Below are 20845 nucleotides of genomic sequence, written 5' to 3'. Positions count from 1 at the left end.
AGGTAGCCTTGGAGTTTTTTTTTTTGAGCCTGGACTTCTGACTACAAGAAAGTATAGTTTCTGCTAGACCCATTCACCCAAAGTGAAATGTTTTCTAAAAAAATACTCTTCTCAAATCCAGACTCTTAAACAGCTTTGTGTTAGGAAAAGTGCAAACATCGCTCATCCAGTTATGATTCCATGTGGCAATGGGCACTGATTATCATGGCTCCGGGCAATAAGGGAACTAGAAACACATGGAGGAACAGAGAAGCAGCGTCTCTCTGTTGCTACCCCAACAAAACTTCATCTCAGATCCTGAGAGTGATCCAGAGGCTGTGCTCTTACCTTCACTGGAGCTCTCTGCTTGTCTGGAGCTGCTGTCCCAGTGCTGCTCGGTGCACAGCAATCCACATGCTGGGACATTCAGGTTCCCTGCTCTGATGTGGAATGGTCATGTCCAGGAGGAGGAGGAGATACTGCCTCAAGCTGATGGAGACCTGTTGGGCAAGTGGAGGCCAGCTGTGGCATGTGGTATCTGTGCCATGGTCACCTCAATCACAGCTGAAACCCAATGGGCTTATCTCTGGCAGTTTAAAATTACTTGCATTTGGGCCAGATCCCTGGGCTTTGTTTGATCCAGCACACCACACCTTCCTTGCTCCAGGCAGGATGCAGGATTTGTCTTGTACAGCTCGCTGCAAGCAGTTTTACCTCCTTAAGTTGCCACAGGCCTCTTTGCTCTGCCCAGCTCCTTCAGCCCTGCACACTTTACCTACACTGCTGGAATAAATGGCTACAATAAATATGTCCTTATGCCTGAGATCAGAATATGTTGTACAGAACATAACGATCTCAACTTACTGTTCAACTCATCAGTAAAATTACATGCCCTTTTAGCACTTGCTACCTGAGTGTACAGCTCTCTGGTTTGGCCAAACAGAGAAATAGGTCCATCTTGGTTTGCATGCGACTGGATCACCATCAAGCAACTCTGAAGAGTTAAACATTAGTTTGCACCACAAGAAAGTGCAGTTCCTTTATCTAAAGTTGCCATTCCCAAGTCCACTGAGATACAGTATCTCAGCAGGACATTTTCTTTTGATTTGAACCTGGCCCAAATGCAAGTAATTGTACACTGACCAGGGCTAAGCTGTGCTCCTGGGGGAGTCGCTGACACGTGCCGTCTGCAATCTCCATCTACAGCATCTGCAGCAGGGAAAGGCAAGCGTCAGCCACCCACAGCAGGCACAACAGGCTGTCAGGGGCCTCTGTCCCTCCTCCTCGTGGGAGCACAGCATCTGGGAAGCCTGGAAACAGTGAAGCTTTAGTCTTTGAAGGTAAGATCTTTTTATCTCTTCAGTTCCCACTCTAATCACTAGGCTTTTCTCTGCACATCATATAGGTTCATGCTGTGAGGAGGCCACAGCAGCAGAGTGAGCAGGAAACCAAAACTGGCTTTTGGTCTGAAATCATCTTTTAAGAAAACCTAGGATGCATAATGCCACCAGCTGGGGTATAGCACCCTCCACCTTCACCAGCTATACTCAGAGCATATGCCAGTGCAGAATGAAAACAGCACAGGGTTGAGCAGCTTCTTTAAAAAGTCACCCCGTGAGCTGATACCGAAGCATGTGCCAAAGTTTTCCAGCACAAAAGTTCCTGCACTCATCACCAATGCCTTCTGTACCCAGCAGACTTTAAGAAGAGCTACTTGAAAACCATGAAGTTCAGAGTCCCATCTCCAACAGTATTTTTAATAAATACTTCTGAAGAATGTAACCATTTCTGTAAACGATTTAACACTATAAAACACCCGTAACAGAGAACTTTGTGCCTTACAGCACTGATGCCGGCTGGCAGACGGGAAAGCAGCAACGCTTTCTGGGTTGCTGTAGATAATAAGGCTCTAGAATTAAAATATCAGCCACTTTCTACCTGTTCCCCTCTCAGGACCTTGCCATACTATAGAGGTAAAGCAGTGAGTGTTGCCCCCAGGCCAGAACAAATTCTTCAACAACCCAGAAAGAAGAACAACAACAAAAAAAAAAGTAGCTGGTGAAATTCAATCTGGTCCCATTCCCTCTTACCTGGGAGGTGAAACAAGGCCAGAACCTCTTGCCTCTTGAACAGCCTGCCGGCTACAAATGCCACTTTCTGTACTCCTGAACTCTGCTGAGGGCTTTTTAGCTACTATCTGATGACAGCAAGTTCCACTGATGAGAGATGCAGCAAGGTAAATCAGCCCCAACTAAGCAGTGTCAGACCTGGCTTGAATCTGAGCACAGTCTGTGTGTTGTCAGGCTCCTTCTACACATGATACAAATCTCCTCTGCTCGTCTGCTCCCAGAGCGGCCCTGCAGCAGCTTGCTCTCACTGTAGCCTTCCTACTATAAAGGAATGTTTTGTTCATACCTTTCAAAGAACAGGCTGGAATCCTGATGCTGCACTGTACCTCCAGTTCATGTCTGTGCAGTTCCCTCTGATTTATCAGTATTGTTTGTGAGATATCCCTTCACTGTTTTCATGTGAGAAAAAAAATAAATCAATAAAAACATCAATTTAAAACTTTTTAAAGACTTATTCTTTATATACTTCTCTAGCACCTAAGACAAGAACATCTTCTGAATATTATATTAAATTCCAGATTTTATCTTCCATTCAACACCACTGGGTCAAACTTACTTGAAATCCAGAGGGAACTACTTACAGATACTTGAGCTCAGATGCTCTAGTGAGGTTAGCTTGCAGAGAATTCAGAGGTTTAGCTTGAAAAAAGTGGTCAGAGCAGCTGCAATGTGTTTACAATTGTGCAGATTCATCAGTGGAGAGACTGCTACAACCTTCTTAGGTTTTTCACTCAGCACAGAGTCAGGGGCTGCTGGTGCATTAGACATCTTACAGGAGCCTTTTGCAATCTCTGCTATTCAAAAAGTTGGAAGTTCTTCCTGCTGATGCTAAGTCAAAGGCATTTACAAGAACAGTCATGGTGGTCAATGAATTCAGATACAGTGACGGAATCCCAGCAGCACATCCCTCCCTCCAACACCTCGGATGTGGGGGGTCTCCCCAGAGCTGAGGCTTCATGGAGCATTACTGGCTCCTTTTGAGAAAGATAGACCCTTCCATTGAAAAACAGCACACATTCATTTTGTAGCCAGAACTTTTATTTTCTTTATATCCAAGCTTATCATTGACATCTGAAAATAAAATCTTTCATTTACAAATGGACTAGTGCAAATTAAAGATAAATTTGGACAAAGAGAAGACAGACTGCATGTAACAACAACAACAACAAAGTGTGTGTTAGGCTGATCTTCCTGGAACGGCTGGAGGAGGTCGCCTAGGAAAAAGACAAAAAATAACCCAAAATTCGTGGGGAGGGGGAGAAGAAATTTAAAACAAAAGCTCAAGATACAATAAAATGACTCATATACAAAATTATCTTAATAAAATGAGTTAAGAGGAAAAGGCACAGAACATGCACAGTGAGGAAAAGAGCAAGAACGAGATTAGGATCAGCTGGCTATCAGCACAGCCTCAGCTTTCATCCTCACCGCTTCCCATCTGACGTGCTGGCGCCAGAGAGCTGGGACAATCACACTGAACAATCACACTGGACAATCGCATCGCAAGTGTGTTGCTGCTCAGAGGCTTTCTAATTTTCTTGGAGGAAATAATATCCTCCAAAAGAGCCTTTCCCCAGCCAGCCTTAAAATTTGCACTGCTATATGCTTCAAACGCTGTTCTCACTTCTACAAGTGAGATTCTGATGAAATCAGGAGTGATAAAACAAGATGGATCTATGTGCTCGTGTATCTGGAGGGGGGGGGATTGCTCATTGCTCAGGAAGTTAGAAGCTTGGGTGATGGCACTGCCGTGGATCTGCTGCCAAAACGAGCAGGAGTGACCCCTGGCAGCGGGTGCCTCAGTGCCTCAGTTGGAGGAGAGTGGCTGCTCATCCCATTTCCAGCATACAGCACCTGTGTGTTGCTGGCCAGCATGCCAGGAAGCAGCTCACACAGCAGTATGTAACATAATGCAGGCAGAGACATGCACGTGACGTGGCTGTGTACCAAAGGAGGCTGCACAGACTGCCTATGACAAAAAAAAGGTTCCCAAATTTGCTGTGAGTACAATGGGGACGTGAGTGCTTTGCTCATCCCACCTCTTGTTCCCTCTTTCCCAAAACTTGAGGAGCAGCACAGTGATGGGTGGTGGGGAAATGCCCCCTGCTGTTGTGCTGTTATAACTGTGCCATGCAGATCATCTCTGAGCACCAATTTCACTTACTTGGCTCACACTAACCTGAAGGAGGAACTGAGTAATCAAGGCATTTTGAGGCAGCTGCATGTGCACATACAACCGCTATGGGGAGAAATCCTTTCCAGGCAGGACATGTCCACATGCACAATTTTACTCCAACTCCTGAGAAGTTGCTCTGGCCCTGCACTCAGCTTTCGATCTCCCCCCAGACACACTTTTCCCAGCAATGAAACAAACAGCATGCACTGCCTGACAAACATTCACTTAGCAAAATACCCCTGCAGCTCTGCAAGCCCTTAGCAGGGCTGCATGCTGAAAGCTTCCCATGGGCTGCTTCTCTTCTGTCTGCCCCTTCCACGACACGTGTATGATCTGAGCTGCAGCACACACCTCTCTGGTCAATCCTCACCGCAGTCCCAACAGAGGCAGGGTGCAGAGTGCCAGACTGGAGATCGCTCATGCGCATCAGAAAGTAATAATAAAAGCCCATCAGGAGTTACAGTTTATTTCAGGTTCAGAAATGCAGCATAACATGTTTACAGCAGGTGTATGCAATGCTCAGTAATGACCATGGTTTCGAGAATCGACTGGCTGTGCTCAAAGATCAACACCAGATACCATTTACAGACTACGAAACCAAAGGCAGATGTTTTGGTTCATATGAAGCAGGGTATTAACGTACAGAGCAAAATTCAGTAAGAAATTAAGCGTTTGCTTCTTACAAAAAGAAGTCATTGTTTACACCATCCTGGAAAAGTAAAGAGACAGGAAGTAAAGCAAACGGCCAGCAAGACGGGACAAATCATATATCAAGCAAGAGTGGAGGACTGTCTGGACGGGAGGAGCCATCGGCATCAGCTCGCCTGCAGACAAAGCAAGAGGAGAGACAGGCAGAGTAACATTCATTTACACAAGGGAGTTGTTCTGCAAGAGCCTGGGGGAGGAGGTTCAATGCCACCGCGGGAGGAGGTGTGCCATGAGCACACCAAGGAGTCGATGCCTCCCCAGTGCCACATGTGCAAAATTGGTCTGCTTAGAATTCAGGAGGTTTGGACTATTTTAAGACAGAAAGACAGAACTAGGCAGTAATCTTAATATGCTGTACACATCATGTAGTGTAGCTGTCTGCAATACAGAGTATAATATTTTCTACGTTATACTTCAACATGAAATGCTATAACCTCTAAAGTATCTCCTTTAATATAATTACCTACTTTTATGAGGCTTACTCAGAAAGTGCAATGAGATCGGCAATAAAACAAACATACATCAACTATGTACAAAAGCCTTTTCTTCAAACATACAATCATTTTAATCCTAACACAAGATCCCTGGACGTTAAAGGCCAAGAGCTATTTACAGTGTGAGCAAGCTCCTCAGCTGCTGGTCAGCCATATGAAGGTGAGGTGGAATGTGTTCTCTGGGCACAGGCCCAGGCTTAGCCTCCATGCAGAACTAGATAAGCACCTTCCTGAAGCTTTGCTGCCTTTGTCATCCAGCTCACTAAGCTTGCAAACCCTGCTGTTGCTTAACGGGAGTCTCCACTGCTCCCTGGCAATCTTCCCTTTGCCTGAGGGTATCAAACAAATGGAGAGCAACCCGTGCTTCTCTGTTATGGGAGCCCAGGCTCAGCTGTCCCTGGGTAAGGGTACCTGCAGAGGGGCCGGGGCCAGTCCCAGCCAGCCGGTCCCCCTAGCAGATCCCTGAGAATATACTGGTGAGCTCTTCCTCCTGTCCTTCAGGCACAGAGCAAGCTACTGCCAACTTGCTCCTCTGAGAACAAGGGATGGGAGAGACACAGCTTACCAGAATCAGGAGCCAGCAGGACAAACAAACACATTCCAGGCACTGTACAGCACGAGGAAAATGGGTCAAAGCTAGGGAGGAGAGTATGTAGTCAATTGCAAGTGGCAATTTCTTGGGAAGCAATTAGCATGTTTCCTAGGAACAATTCTTTATAGTTTATTCTAAAAAGTGTATATGCAATACATTCGAGGTGAATTCATCAATCTATGGATCTGTGCTCAACACCAGTTATTAGCTTACACGTCTCAAAGCTCTGTATTTCAGGAGCAGGTTCTTATTTAGATGTGATGGAGATGTAGAGGATGGGAAGGCTGCGCAGCCTCAAATGAGCTCAAAACTGAGTGCAGAATGCACTGCTGCTGACACTGAAGCCACTGCACTGAGCTATGCTATTTCCTTACTCTTGACAGAAAGGGTCAACAAAGTAAATTAAGGAGTCTCAAGTACAGAAGATTTAAGCACACCTTTTTAAGTCAAAACCTACGTCATTTAATTGAGGCTCCTAACTTACCGGCATTGCCACCCTCATCTCCCAAGCAATTACACCAGTCTGAGTCATCCCTTTTCTTTCCACAGAACAAATGGGAGACCTTGGACAACTCAGCCAAGTGCTTAGGATAAAGTGGGATGAACACAGCCCATGGGCTCGCCGTAGCACTGAACGAATACCAACATTTGGGATTAAGGTGACTTTCTGTGGCTGAGGTGGAACAATGTGGTTGACTTTACAACCTTTTCATCCTTGAAAGCTGATTCTGTGTGCTCCGCGTGGAGGATCTAAGCCTACTCCCCAAACAAACAGCAGCCATTTAAGCAATCTTCTGAGCTCACCGAGATGCCGGTGCTCTGACAAGTTTCCCCGTGCTTCAGATGTTGACCTCAGCTCCCCAGGTGTGTGTCACAAGTGTGTGGTTGACAGGAAATTAAAGTCAAGCTAGCATACAAATCACGATGCTTTCCCAAACTCGTTTCTCTTCTACAAGCAGAAACACGATTTGCTTTGGTAGTGAACATAACTGTTATTCAATCAGCGGCCTGGGAATATTTAATAGGCAAAATCCCCACTGGTTGTGGCTCCTTGATTGGATTCTTCCTAACCACGGGGCTGCAGCATACTGGAGCCCTACATACAGCTTCAATAAGTGAATTTATTAGACTGATTATAGTGGGGGACTTTGAAACCACCAATCGCTTTGCCTAGGGATCTGTAACCATAATCGCAATAACAGCAATTAATATTTTCTGACTACACAAGGCCAACTTCATCTCTGTTTTAATCCTGTCAACTCAAGAAGTTTTAAATTACAGGGGTGTTGCTGAGCTTAAGTGTTTAAAGTTAAGGAACGCAGTTAAGACAAAAGGTTTTTATATTACATTAATACACAGTGTAAAACAGGCAGAGAACTTCTGAAAGTGAACATCTGCTAAAAAAATGCACGGCCAGGATGCACAGCTGAGCATTTCTCAGCACCTTTTTGGATACAATGATTCCTAATCTGAAGTGAGTAGAATGTCAAGAGACACAAAGGGAAAATACTTAGTGGACGTTGTGGAACTTTATCGACTGGTGTGAGCAAATATCTCAAACCCAAATGGGATCCCTGGGAAAAGCCCAGATGCAGATCTAGGCCATAGCTCTGAACTGGCTCCCACAGTGGGCCCATTTACAGCTGTGCATATATTTATACATATATACATCTCTCAGTTCTCTGGACCCTTCCACGCAGCATATATATACATATCACATGCTCTCACTTACACACAAGGCTTCACATGAGTTCAGTGGGAGGACCGATGTGAGAGAGCGCTACCAGAGGACAAAGCAAGCTGGCACAGCCTGCTCTGTCACACACTGGCTCTTCAAAATGCCCTTCTCAAATCTTTGCTGCAGGGTGAGCCAGCTCCACACCTTACAAGCCGGGGTGCTGCAGCCTGCTCCTTACCTGCCACCCAACCAGCTCTGCTATCAATCAGCAGAGGGGAAGGAAAGTGAAGCACACACTGTCTCACACACATCCTTCTAGTTTAGCAATATTCCTTATAAACTTAGCTGCAGATCAGAAAAAATGATAGGAGAAGCAGCGTTCCAGCAAGCTTCTTGCAAGAGAGATGAAAGCGTGAGGCCTTCAGAAGAGCTTGATAAGAAACCACGCTTTTCTCTGCCCAGTTTAGCCATTAACATAGAAAGTGGGCACAACTGTAAAACACCACGTGACAGAAAACATGAAAGGTACAAATAAAAGCAAGATTTCGGCAGTTAAGAGAAAAAGAAGCAGCTAAAATCAACACGTGCACAAACACAGACTCAAGTCTTCCTTTGACTGTATAGGATTGTGAGCACGGGTGCCTGGGTGAACACGTGTGTCAGTACATTAGCTAACATCAGCTACTGCAGAAGGAAAAGTCAAGACAGCACAGACCTTCCCAAAACATTTGAGAGCTCATAAACAATGCAGAATGGACAGAGATATATCAGTAAAATTGGTTACTTGCCTATGGACGTCCATACATGCGACTATACATTGGTTATTGCAACAGTTATCAAGCAGTTTGCTTCCACAAATTTGGTTAACAATGAGTGGCATGCCAGAAACTTCATTTAGTCTAACAGGGATGAATCTAATGGACGAATTACAGTGGGCCGAGTAGGTGAGGGGGGTGGTCTTCGACTGGAGAAAAAGAGAGAAGAAACAGTAAGCACAAACATTAAGAGCGAACTCTGCACCTTTCGTGGTTGCTACATGAACCTGCACATGCACCCAAACACAACCATTTCCATGTATACTGGCACCCACAAGGAAGAAAGCAAAGGGTTTGCAGCATGCATACCGTGGATCAGTTCCCTCACGTATTTGACAGCTCTCTTCTCCAGCTCACAGTCTGCTTAACATCTGAACACAGCCACTCTCTTCTGCCAGGGAAATCAGCAGTGGGTGATCATTATTCCCATTTTCTCAGGGGTCATCCCAGCCTGGCCAGCCACAGAATGGACTTATGGGCACATGTGAGGGTCGTCAGATGCCTTCACAAAAGCAGCCTGCAGTGACTTCTGCCGCTGTATGCAGAAGAAAAATCTGTGGCTTCTTACACAGTTGGTCTTACTGGGACCACAGCACAGAGAAGTGGTGGCACAGAACTGGTTCTCCTCCAGTCTGTTAAAGGGGACACACAGACCCTACTAAAGTTGCAGATAGCTTATCTTTGGTCACAACGCAACTGCCTTTTGCATTTCTGCTTATATTTAGGGTACACAATCCACATCAGCATGGCATGGAAATAAATCAGCTTTGTTAGGTGGAGTGTTTTTGTAAATATTCCTTTTCCCCTGGGCTCAAACACCCCTCTGCCATCAGAGCCTTGCTGAGAGGTACGTACCTGTTTGGCCTTTAGCTCCAGCACTGGTTCAGACACTTCTGCCTGGTGCTGCCTTGTTCTCTATCTCCTTGCTACTCTGCTCCCTCAGTAGCTATTCAACTCTCTCCAGAAGCAATCTACTGCTCCAATTTATTCCATGCCATCTCTTAGCACAGTGTTTTTGCCCCCTAGTTTCTTGAATGGGAGGTACAAATGCTCTCTCTGTTCCTTAATCTGACAGAGATCATCATAAGAGCATATATCTGAGCTTGTGATCTGAACAAAGGAAGCCAAGGGCTCTTCAATTCTAATCCAGCTTTGGCAGACTCTATCAATGACCCTAACAAACCACAGAGCCCTCTCCTACTCTGTCCTCTACCTGTCAAAGTAGGAACTGCCTGTCTCTGAAGAATATTACAAAGAAAATTTGTCTCGTTCTGTTAAATAAAATTAAATAGAAGATGAAAAGAATACAACAATGTGTTAATCTTCTTTGAACTGGAACATAATACACGAGACAAATTTACACTTGACCAAAAAAAAAAATCTTGTTTGGCTTAAAGTGCATCTTGTATGACAATATTCTCTTTTGGTTAAGAAATGAGAATTTTAATCCCTAACATGCAACAAACAGAACGCATGCCAACCAAGGCGTTCAAGTAAATCAGCAAGCTAAAACAAAATAGGCAAAATCTAATTTCTTCATGGTGTATTTTTCTTACAGAAAAATGTTACTGTCTTAACTATTGTTCCTTGTGTTGCTCCAGTGTAGGTCTTCTGGACTCATTTCCAAAATTTGTAGTTTCATAAAGAACCACTTCTAAGGCTCTGTGTTTCTGCTGGGTTGCATTAAATTATTCCTTTGTTGAAATGCCTCACATTGCATTGTTTAGCGCTTACTGAAAACATCATATCATGTGTATACAATTTACAAACAAGGGAAAATGCATACAGCTGTCTTCATATCAAATTTAAAAGTTACAAGCCAAAGCATGCATTTTAATATGAGGTTGAATGCAGCACAATGAGTTCAAATAATGTAATTTAGTCAAATTGCTGTTTAGCCCAGCTGGATCAGAAACTGGAGGGCACAAGGGGAGGTTATCCTGGATTTAATCACCCAAACCAAACCTGAATCAAAATCAGGCCTGAGCCCTCTTTTCTCCTTGACCCAGGGCTGCTGCTGCACTTGGACAATTATTTTTTATTTTCCTTCAAGCCCAATCCAAAACTGCTCAGGAAAATACAGGGATGCAGTGAGGCACAGGCAGACCTCCTCAGCCCCATTCCTCTCCTCCATCCCATAATGGTGCTGCCTTGCTCCATGGGCAGCGCAGCTGCTCAGAGCTTCCTTCTGGCTCCACGATCACACCATGGCTGGGGGAGCGGGATGTGCCCTCTGCAAGTCAGAAGCACCCTCCAGAGGAGTGGCAGATATGTCATAGAATAGAGTCATGGAATCATGAGGATGGAAAAGATCTCTAAGATCACCTAGTCCAACCATCTGCCCACCCGCACCATGCCCACTGCCCACGTCCCTCAGTGCCACATCTCCATGGCTCTTGAACACCTCCAGGGACAGTGACCCTACCACCTTCCTGGGCAGCCTTTGGGAAGAGGCAAGGCTTGGGGAGACCTGCAAAAGCACCGTTCAGTCTCCTGGGCGTGTGCCTGTCATGCAACAAGATGGGCCAAGGACCACTGTCTCAGGCATGGCCCAGCACAGAGCTGCAGCTTGGGAAGAGACCTGGCCTTCATTAGCCACCAGCATGCAGTCATGATGGCATGAGCTGGAGCTCAGGGCAGAAAGTGAAGGAACGGACAAGCCTAGAAATTGTCTGTCTCCAGATTTCCCTACCAAGGTGACAAGCCCCTACACGACCATTTTTTACTCTGGAAGCACAATTCAGACCTCTTTTTCTCCTTCTAAAAGAGAAATCAACCCCAGGCTGAAGGAGAAGCCTACCCCCATGCCCTTGTCTCTCCCTGCATCACAGCTGGATGTGCTGGCTGCGACGGAGCAGTGCAGAGCCTGGCACCCAAACTGCCACCCCGGGATAATGGAGCAGGCACCTCCAAAAGCACAGATCTGAGGAAGGCTGGCTTGGCTTTGGCACAGCTGCTTTCTGAGCCTGAAGTCGAGCAAAGGTTAAATAAATGTGTACTGCCAGTCTCTTCAAATGGCAGCAGTGCAGAGGCCGGCAAGCAGAGCAGCAGAGGGAGCTGCAGCCTGCCTGTGGCCGTGCAGCTCGGGCAGCCGCAGCACAGCAAGCCCCCGCAGGTCCGGCTGCACTGGCTGCCATGGCAGCGAGGAAATATGTGACTAAGCCGTATTAAATGTTTAGTCTGGAGCCAAAAGATGAGACACGGAGAGACAGCACAGAGCACATTTTCTCTGTGTTATCAGAGCGATTCCATCAGCAGCACCGAGCTGCTCCTCCTAGGCTGCAAGGGGCTGCTCTGGATTCATAGAAAGCTCTGTCTTATAAAAACGGCACTTCTGCACTAATTCCTGTTTGCTTATTGTCTCAAGCATTTTCACTGTGTTTTGTAGCTGTGGGGCCGAGTCCCACTGCTCAGCCCCTCAGCCCCTTTATCACTCTGCTATTTGCCTTTTTTTTTTTTCTTTTTCCCTTTATTTTTAGGGTAAAAAAAAAAACAAAAAACAAAACGGGAAACAGTGTTTGTAAAAGTTAGTGCTAAAGGGGCAGGGGATCATAGGTCCCTAGGGTTGAGTAAACGAGTCTGCAGAAAGAATCAGTTCTTCTAACTAGCACACATTAAGCAGACATAAAGAATTTACCAATGAAAATTGTGGACTAAGTATGTATTTAATAACTCCCTGATGTTGCTGCAGAAACTCCTCCTTTGAAGAACTCAGTGGGATTTTGAATGGAGGATAACTCTTACCCCCATGCAAAAACTTTTTTAAAAGGAAAAGTTTTCTATTTATTTTTAACCTAAGCAGCACACCCCGTTTTTTTTTGATTTTGAAAGAAGTCCCCAAAAGCTTCAGCTAGGCAAGTACAGAGCGAATGAAACTAAGTAAAGCAAGTCTAGACTTAAAATGTGATCAGAAACATATGGGAGCTCTTCAAACATTTGCCTTCTGCAGAGTGCTATCACTCCCCACACAGAGTCCACAAAATATGCTTTCAGTAAAGCAGAGCTGTAATTACCATGGGAGGCCCCGTTCTCAGAAGATGGCTTCTCTTCTCGGAGCACAGCTAGCATGCTTCTAAATAAAAGGCTTGCGTTTCCACTTACGTTTCACATTCTTGTTTGCTTGTGACCACCAGAGAACACTTGCGGAACGCATGCACATAACTGTATTTTATGATACATTCCTATAGATCTGAAGCTGTAAACAAAAGTCCATTATTCTCTCCCTTTTCCTCGATCTCAGTTTCCCTATAACGCAGGCCCCTTGGAGCACCCCGTGATGTGATATTCATTGTTTTTGCAGAATCTAACAAGAAAACAGTCTTAAAAAATCTCTAAATGGCTCTAGGTCTGACTGAAGGCAGATTTTAATTGAGGTGACAATAAAAATCTGGATGTGAGTCACTCCAGAACAGAAAAGTGGCTTATTTCAGGTGAGAGATAAATATCAAATCTCATTGATGTGATTATTCAGAGGTACACGTAGCCCGTTTCCGAGGCCTGTCCTTGGGAGAGTAACAGTGCCTTGACTCATCTGACTTCTAGATGACTTTCTCAGTTTCAGTAAGATTCCAAAAGACCCACACAACTTCGGCCCTGCTTTTCCCAATTCTTCTATCAATCTATCTTTATACATTCCATCTTGACCTTCACCAGCTTCTGCATTTGGCAGAAAATCCAAACCAGAAGTGAAAGGGCTGTAGTTTAGCAGGGGGTTGGACTAGATGATCTCCAGAGATCCCTTCCAGTCCCTCCACTTCTGTCGTTCTGTGTAGCCATGATGGCTGAAGAATAGAGGCGAGATACGGTTTGCAGGTCTGACGAGCTTGTCTAATGTCTGTGCTTACTTAAAACTCTTCCTGGCCTGTAGCAGAAGCAGCATGGCTGCTCTGGAGACTCCAGAACATCAGCTCAGGAGTCAGATCTTGAGTAGAAGCAGGAAGATCATGAAGAGGAAAGCAACTTAATACTAGTGACAGGTCACAGGAAAATAGGAAAAGCAGAAAAAGGATGAAAGTAAGAGTGGTTCAGCAGAGCCACAGACAAAAATGGGTAAGAGATGTTATGGGAGAAATGAGAAACAGCCCTCAGCGGTGATGAAAGGGGAAAGTAGTGGAGGAACGCTTGCTTGTAATGGTCCCTTACCTCAACATTATGGTCCAAGAGACTGAAAGTTTCTCTCATCTGTTTCTCTACTGAAAACTGTTGTTTTCCATATCGAACATGAAACATTGCTAGTCAGCATGCCAACAGGATTCTTCTTGGAGGGCAAGTCAGGAATGGAAGAACTGAGATGCATAGCATGCGACTGCCAGGTTCTGAAGCAGCCCTCCAATAGAACATGTATGTATCAGGCTCCACGAACATAGAGAGCATGCAGTATTGCCAATACTTGCACTATTTCACTATTTCAGATGACCCAGACAATATTCTGTCAGTGGAGTTTTTGTGTTTAGTATGATCAAGTTAAAGTAGTTAGATCAAGTGTTTTTATCTGATGCCTATTTCTCTTCAGTGAAAGAATAAAAAACAGCAAATGGGAAGGATGTGTCCTTCCACTAGACAGCATAAAGCAGCAATCTAAATCTCCTTTAATGCAAATGCTAGCACTGTTTCAAAGCATTAAGATTACTGTGGTTCCAAAGCATGTGATTTTATATAATGTGGATATTCCTTTCAGAGGCAAAGAGGTCAAAATATGATACTCCACTAGATTAATTTCTTTGCAAATCAAACTGGGTTTTCTGTATGATCATCACAAATTAACATCTATCACAGACACAAACTTGTCTGTATGTTTAAGAGAATGCTGCATTTTGAAATTAGTCATTTTAGGGAATTAACGTGTCATATGGAAAAAAACAGCTTGAAAACACACAAAAAAATATTAATTCAATGGAGCAACCAAAAAAGACTATTATTCTAAACAGTGTGTTCTTATTTGCCCTTCAGCAGGGAACACGACAAGTTTGCAAGCTTGCTAAACATTAGAGGAGGTCTGTCCCAACCCTTTGGAAATCCAAGGTCAGAAAAGGATCAAAAATCCATGAGGAAGAAGAGAGATTTAGGAATTCTTAGTGATACATTCTGAATGCTGCTCTTCCTTTGTCCATCTGCAGCAGATGATGACAACAGAAGGGTCACAAAATCTGGAGGAGGAACATATGATCTTTATGTAGTAGCTCCAATCTTGTGTACTGGTCTGTGTTCAGCTGTACTGTCCCATGTCAGTGTAAATCATGTATGAAGTCTTTGAAGGCCGCAGCTACTTCTGCTCACTCTGTTCTTTCTTCCTACTCACACTCCATCCTCCTTTCCCAGTTTGTCTGTCTCTTCTATACTTACCTTAAGGCAAGAAAGGGAACAAGCATTGTGGCTATTACCTCTAGCTGGACTAGCACCTCTTCTTGTCCACGATGACAACAACTAACATTATCCATATCAACCTTGTTAATGCAGCCATTGAGTGCCCTGTTTTTCAGTAACGATCCAATACAGCTTGTGGGCACAGGAAAGTTTCAAAATGCCTGCAGGTTCAGGAAGTTCAAATCATCACTACTTTCTTTTTAAAAGTACGTCACACATTTTCTCTTGCAGCATAAGGAAGGCTAGGAATGTACTACTATTCAATCCACTCTTTCAAATACGGCCAAAAATTTCCTGTTAAACACCCTTGCTTTAATCCTATATAACCTTCATGTTGTTAAATTACTCTTTTATGAGACTGAATAAATAACTGAGACCAGAGCACATCTTTGGATTCCTGTCTGTATTTCTGGCAAACAGCATTTGCTATTGTTTGACTCTACTTTCCTTTCTCAAGTTGAGAGATGCTAAAAATAAAAACCACTTCCTTTTATTGATAGTATATTGATAGAGAAAAGGCTAAGGAGGCAAAAACAAAAAGCAAACAAGCAAAAAATTACTGAAAATACCTAACTATAAAATTAGTCATTCATGCAGTTCACCAGCTGACAATCCCAAAGCTGACTTCAGCTGTATTTTGGTTGGGGACTGCAGTCACAATATCATTTTTATCCTAGAATGACTTCTAACAACTCTCTTTAGGTTACTTATTTCTCTGTCTACCTCTCTCCTGCATAATTTTTCATTACCCTTCTCCATCACACGGGACTGGTCAACGCTAAGAGTAATGAAGAGCCATTTCAGCTGATCCAGTTATAGCTGAATTGCAAAAGTAACTCACAATGGTCCCAAATGAAGTGGCTCCCTCCTTATTCACCTGATTTTAAAAACAATTTTTGTTGAATAAGTTTTTCGGAGCAAGTAGCTCAGGAACAATACTAAACACAATCAAAACTACCTGAGTTACAAAAAGCAGATTAAACCTAAAACCCATGTAGAACAAGCAACTCCTCAAACATTTGTTCAGCTGTCCTAGTGCATTGCCAACCACAGCGCATAATAAAATTCCAGCACCACTGAACGTGCAAAGTGGAGAGCCTTTGGCTGATGAAGGGAGATGCTGATGGAAGTGAGATTCAGAGGCAGCAGATGTAGTACCTAGGCTGCAGTGTCTGCCATCCCATGAATTTCGTTATAGCTGGTCTTCAGGACAGTCATCTGCAGGAGGAGCACACGGAGGAAGGTGGTGAACAAAACGCTTTTGCAAGTCTAGGAGACAGCCGTCCTCTTAGGGTGAGCAATTGCTGCAGCTCCTGGAGCAAACTCAGGGACACTCCTGTCTCTGACGGCGTTAAGTACAGGCTGCTGAAGAGTCTCTTCTGCCCATTTCTGCTTCGGATTTCTCGCAAGAACAGTATTGAAGAATTATAATGAAACCACAGGAGTTGTTATATTGTGATATGTCACAAGTTTTTAAAAGGTTCTGCATCCCACTTTCTGGCCAACCCCTCCAATGTTTATCCTCATTCAAAACATTACTTCTTTCATTGATTCTATTAAGAATGAAGCTGCCAGGTGACCATATTCCTCAATTTTTTTTTGCCACGTGGTATGGCTACCATAAGCAGTGTAGCTAGAATTTCTAGAGGTTGTCACGGCCACTAACACCAAGCTGCTGTTAGAAAAAATTGCCAGATATTGCATTTTATGGTTTGAAAACAGGATGAAAAGCTTTAAAAGAAGACAGAAATACAAGGAGCAGGAGACAGATTTACTAAGGTGCCAGGGAAGGGATAAGTTGGAAAGAAGCCAACAAAAGACAGTGAGAAGGAAAGGGGGGAATATGTGGGGAATGGAGACAAATGTTCTAGGCAGGAAACCAAGAGAGGGGAGAAGGTGAAAAAAGAAGTAGACAGGATGGTCAAGAAAGGGACAGCAGGAGACGTGTAGAAAAAGGGAAAAACAAAATAGTGATAAAGGAGTCAGTGGAGGAGGGGGGGAAAAGCAGAGTTACTTTCCAACAGATAAAGGGAAATATAATCTCCAGCTGGAAGCAGCCAGTAGCTGAGTCTATTCCTGGGTGTGCCTTTCAACAAGAACTGTAATTGAGAATGGTAACAAATTGCACAGGGATGTCTTCCCATAGGGGAGAAATCCCAGAAAGAATAACTGATATTCTCATAAGTCTTGTGATCTGGGGCTCTTTGGACAGGCAGAGTTGGAAACCTACTGACTACAGAAGAGCAATGTTCTCTCCTGTGATGGTCTCTGGCTTTGCATCACCCATGCAGCTGTAATATGCTTCTGACCACAGATGTGAAATGCAGAACTGAAGTAGTTATGCTTTGACTTCCATTTTCCCTTTAAATTCAGCAGAATTTTGAAATCCTTCCAGATAACAGTTTTGCCCCTTTGCTTACAAGAAACATTCCTAATTACCAATTATGTCTTGTGAATCATCTTCACTGAAGGTACGTTCAGAGAGGACAAACAGATTCTACTGTAAAACAAAGCTGTACTCTTCTTTGTGGGTATTCAGACTAAGATCATCCAAATCAGCATGCAGTAACTTTAAAGCTAGCACCTATTCACCCTGCCATAAGAGTCTGAAGCAATGGCTATTTGATTATTATTTATATTCCATTTAAAAAATAGTGGTAAGTTTTTAGAGCTGCAAGAGGAAGATGCCCAGACTAACGTAGGCTAAACCATCTGGCCTTATCTGCATATGCATTATGACAGACTTTAATAAGAGGATTTGCATGCAGTTTTTGCAGTGGATCCTCTTATTGTTCAACACACAGTGTTGGATGTTAACGCTAAATGTTTTGAAAGAACACTAATTCATAAAATCCATCACAGAAAAGTGACTTAGTGGCTGATGTTTGGCAATCGAAGAGCTGAGTTCAGAGCCTGCAAACCAGGAAATGTTAGGCAGTGATACTTTCTGCAGTGCTTCTGGCTTTGTCTGGAATTGTCTGACTGCAATTACTATCAAGTATAAGCACTTTTTTAATGCTGGATTGGCAAGTACATAACGATGGCTAACAATGCAGATTAGCTACGAACACAACTGGTCATATAATTAGCCTTAGTGAAACAATAAAACATAGGTGGATGGTAGCATCTTCTGTGTTGGTTGGCTGTGGATTGATGTAAATTGTATGAAGACAGCTGAAAGAGGAGGCAGGGAGATTATGGGACCACTGCTGAATGGCATGAGATGAATTATGAATTCTCTCTCTGCTCTGCTTGCCTCACGTGTAAAGATTATCCTCAACCCCAGGGGCTGTGCACCAACAGCCCTGAGCACAAGTCACAGGTGCTTGAAAGTATGTATATTCCTGTCTGTTTGAATGGACACTGAAGCCCTTCAGCTCCTCTGTTTAACCAGGTCCACATAAGACAGGGTTTGAATGGCAAAGTGAGTCTTAATCTTTGGTTCTTTGTTGGGGAAGCCTTCATGAAGCCATAGGGGCACTGCCGAGCAGAAGATAGAGAGGAAAGGAGAGCACCTTCCAACCCTCACTGACACCAGGGGCCCTGCTGCCAGGAGAAAAACATTTCCAATTCAGTTGTTCTCCCTGTGGCAAAGCTGAGATTCCCGTTCAGGACATTTAAAAGCCATAAATCAAAGCATTCCACAGTAGAACTAAATTGATCAAGATTTCCCAAAGAGGCAGGCAAACACACATCACGGTAACTAAAGAGGCTCCGGTGCCTGCTTCAAGCAGTCCTACCAAAGTGAGTGCACAGCTGCATTTTCTTTCAAAATACTACTGCAGCCTTTTAAGAGAGAGAGGGAATAATCTCAATTCTGGCAGCAGAGAATATTTCACAAATCATATATGCTTTGGCATCAAGCCCTTAACAAAGCCAGGGGCCTTTACTCACAGGCTTTGCTGGGAGAGATCCACCCACCTCAAGTGGGATTAATTAAAAGAGGCATGTATCATGCAAATAGTTTCTGTTTCCTTACAGAAATATTCAGAGCACATAACCCGAAACAGCTTTAGAATCAGAGCGAAGCAAGGAAGAAAATTATTTCCTGCTCCCCTAACCGCTTTCCTTTCCCTGTACAGTATGCAAAGAATAGTGAGAAAATGCAGAAAGCTCACAGTTTCTGGACAATTCCTTTGAATAAATGCTAATAAAAGCTGAAAGGGAAGGGGGGGAGTGTGGTTTAATTATTATTTTTTTTAAAGGCATAGGCAATACCTCACTATAAAGTAGCAAACTCTCCAAACTAAATGTGTGTTCAGCCACTCATTGGAACAGGATGGTTCCAATCTTACTCCTGGAAGTGACCTTTTATCTTAAAGTGGAACACAAGAAAAATAGAATGCTACTTCTTTGTGTGTCAGGATTTTCAGCTCCATGTGATAGTGATGGGGCTGCAACCAACCAACCTATGGAAAGCTGGATGCTAACCTATTCCCTGGATGTGACAGATCCCAACACTTGAAGAAACACAGCAGCAAACAGCGGCAGCACAATCAGAGCATGGAGCCTCAGCTCAGAAACAAATTATGGAGAAAGGTGAGGTTTCCTCAAGAACTCTTCCTCAAAATGATTTCTTTTTCCTTTTAATATCTCAGACCCATTTTCTGAGTCAATCTCCTATGATCCTGCGAAGGCTGTGATTGAAACCAGACCAAGCGTAGCAGAAATTCCAGGGCTCAAAAGGACTTTTAATAGGCACAGGAGCCTGCCACACTGTCCCCCTCAGGTGATTTCCCCTGCAGCCCCTTCCCTGGGATTTCCTCTCCCGGAGTTTAGTCAGCAGGAGAAACCTGAAGTTTCAGCAGAACGGCAAACCCTTCCTGCATTCCTTAGCATCTGAGAATTTTATGTCTGAGGCTTTCATAGCTCTAAAAAAAGGGGACTAGGATCCAGTCCAGAAGATGTGTATTGCAGATATTTTTTTCCACAAAAATGTCAGGCACTCGTACATTCAATTATGCATCCAGCTACAGCATTTTAAAAGCACTGACCTCCTTTATCAGGCCCTGCTTCACCTGCCACCAGTGGCTGTCATAAACTGAGTTGTTCACAGGCTGCTTACCCCAAGTGTCTGTGAGCTTGGAAATTCCTTTCTGCTCTTTCTTCTCCATCCCACCTATCACTTCGGCATCAAAAAGATGGTCATCAGACATGCTCTTGGCAAGCCACCTCAGGAAAGCAATGCTCATGCAGAATCACAGCCAGGCTGGACAAAGGACACATGCTGTTCTCAAGGCAAGGTGAGAGACACTGGAGAGCTATGGTTCTTTCCAGTAGGACAACTGATGAAACGCTGGACCTCCTGTCCACATCTGGTACATCATCTATCCACTGATGGCACAGTGGGAACACCCGTGCCCGTGCCTTTCAAGCTCTCCCAGTGGGGAACCTGGGCTTCTTTCTTTCCAGTGTGAAGTTTAGTACCCAGAAACGGTGTTTCTCCCTAATGCAAGCTATGGAGTATCCACTGAGACGAAAGAATGACTTTCATGATTAGGCAGTGCAACTCCTTTTTCATAGAAAATAGATAAAAATGCTTCATTGATTTGATATACCCTCTTTAACTGATTTATTTTTCATATTATAATGGTTATAATGATATATAAGTGCTCAACTTCAGAAGTAGCAATCACCCTCCAACAGCGTGATATGCATCTCCATACTGTATAATATATAAATGGTGATGTTAGAAAAACTGGGCATCACATTTAAGTTGCTGACAGCTACCACTGATCTCACTTATTCAAAAGAAAGTATTCAATATTTTTTCTCCAAAGGCAGGTTACGGTTTTATTTTCCATTACTATTTCTAAAATTGAGAATGTACACATTTTCTTTTTGTTTCTGTTTAAGTAGGTTTTTTTGTTTGCTTTTCTCCAAACTGTGACTAAGCCTAATATAACAGTTA

At 43.8% G+C, this 20845-nt stretch overlaps 1 protein-coding gene and 1 long non-coding RNA gene across 8 annotated transcripts in view; one reads left to right on the top strand and one right to left on the bottom strand.

The window, feature by feature from the left end:
• Positions 1–1146: 1146 nt before the first annotated feature.
• LOC122160560 lies at positions 1147–6997 on the top strand. The gene is made up of 2 exons (XR_006168865.1): positions 1147–1319; positions 6628–6997. It is a non-coding gene; the product is annotated as an uncharacterized LOC122160560 (long non-coding RNA).
• The window catches only part of DNM3 (dynamin 3), a 166941-nt gene continuing 149221 nt past the window's right edge, over positions 3126–20845 (bottom strand). For 3 of the 7 annotated variants that reach the window (XM_042819179.1, XM_042819180.1, XM_042819181.1), the window contains 2 exons: positions 6052–6122; positions 3126–3322 (listed from right to left, as the gene is read on the bottom strand). In XM_042819179.1, coding sequence (XP_042675113.1) covers positions 3126–3322; positions 6052–6122 — 268 coding nt within the window. Of the gene's footprint in view, positions 3323–4734; positions 8721–20845 lie in introns of those variants that run through there. The other 4 variants (XM_042819183.1, XM_042819184.1, XM_042819185.1 and 1 more) reach the window with 3 other exon arrangements.

The sequence above is a fragment of the Centrocercus urophasianus genome, unplaced genomic scaffold (assembly GCF_019232065.1).
Source record: "Centrocercus urophasianus isolate 14NV4802_14NV808 unplaced genomic scaffold, USGS_Curo_1.0 seq_18, whole genome shotgun sequence".
Classification (NCBI taxonomy): domain Eukaryota; kingdom Metazoa; phylum Chordata; class Aves; order Galliformes; family Phasianidae; genus Centrocercus; species Centrocercus urophasianus.
Note: the sequence above shows the minus strand (reverse complement) of the source record. Positions and strands in the feature narration are given on the sequence as shown.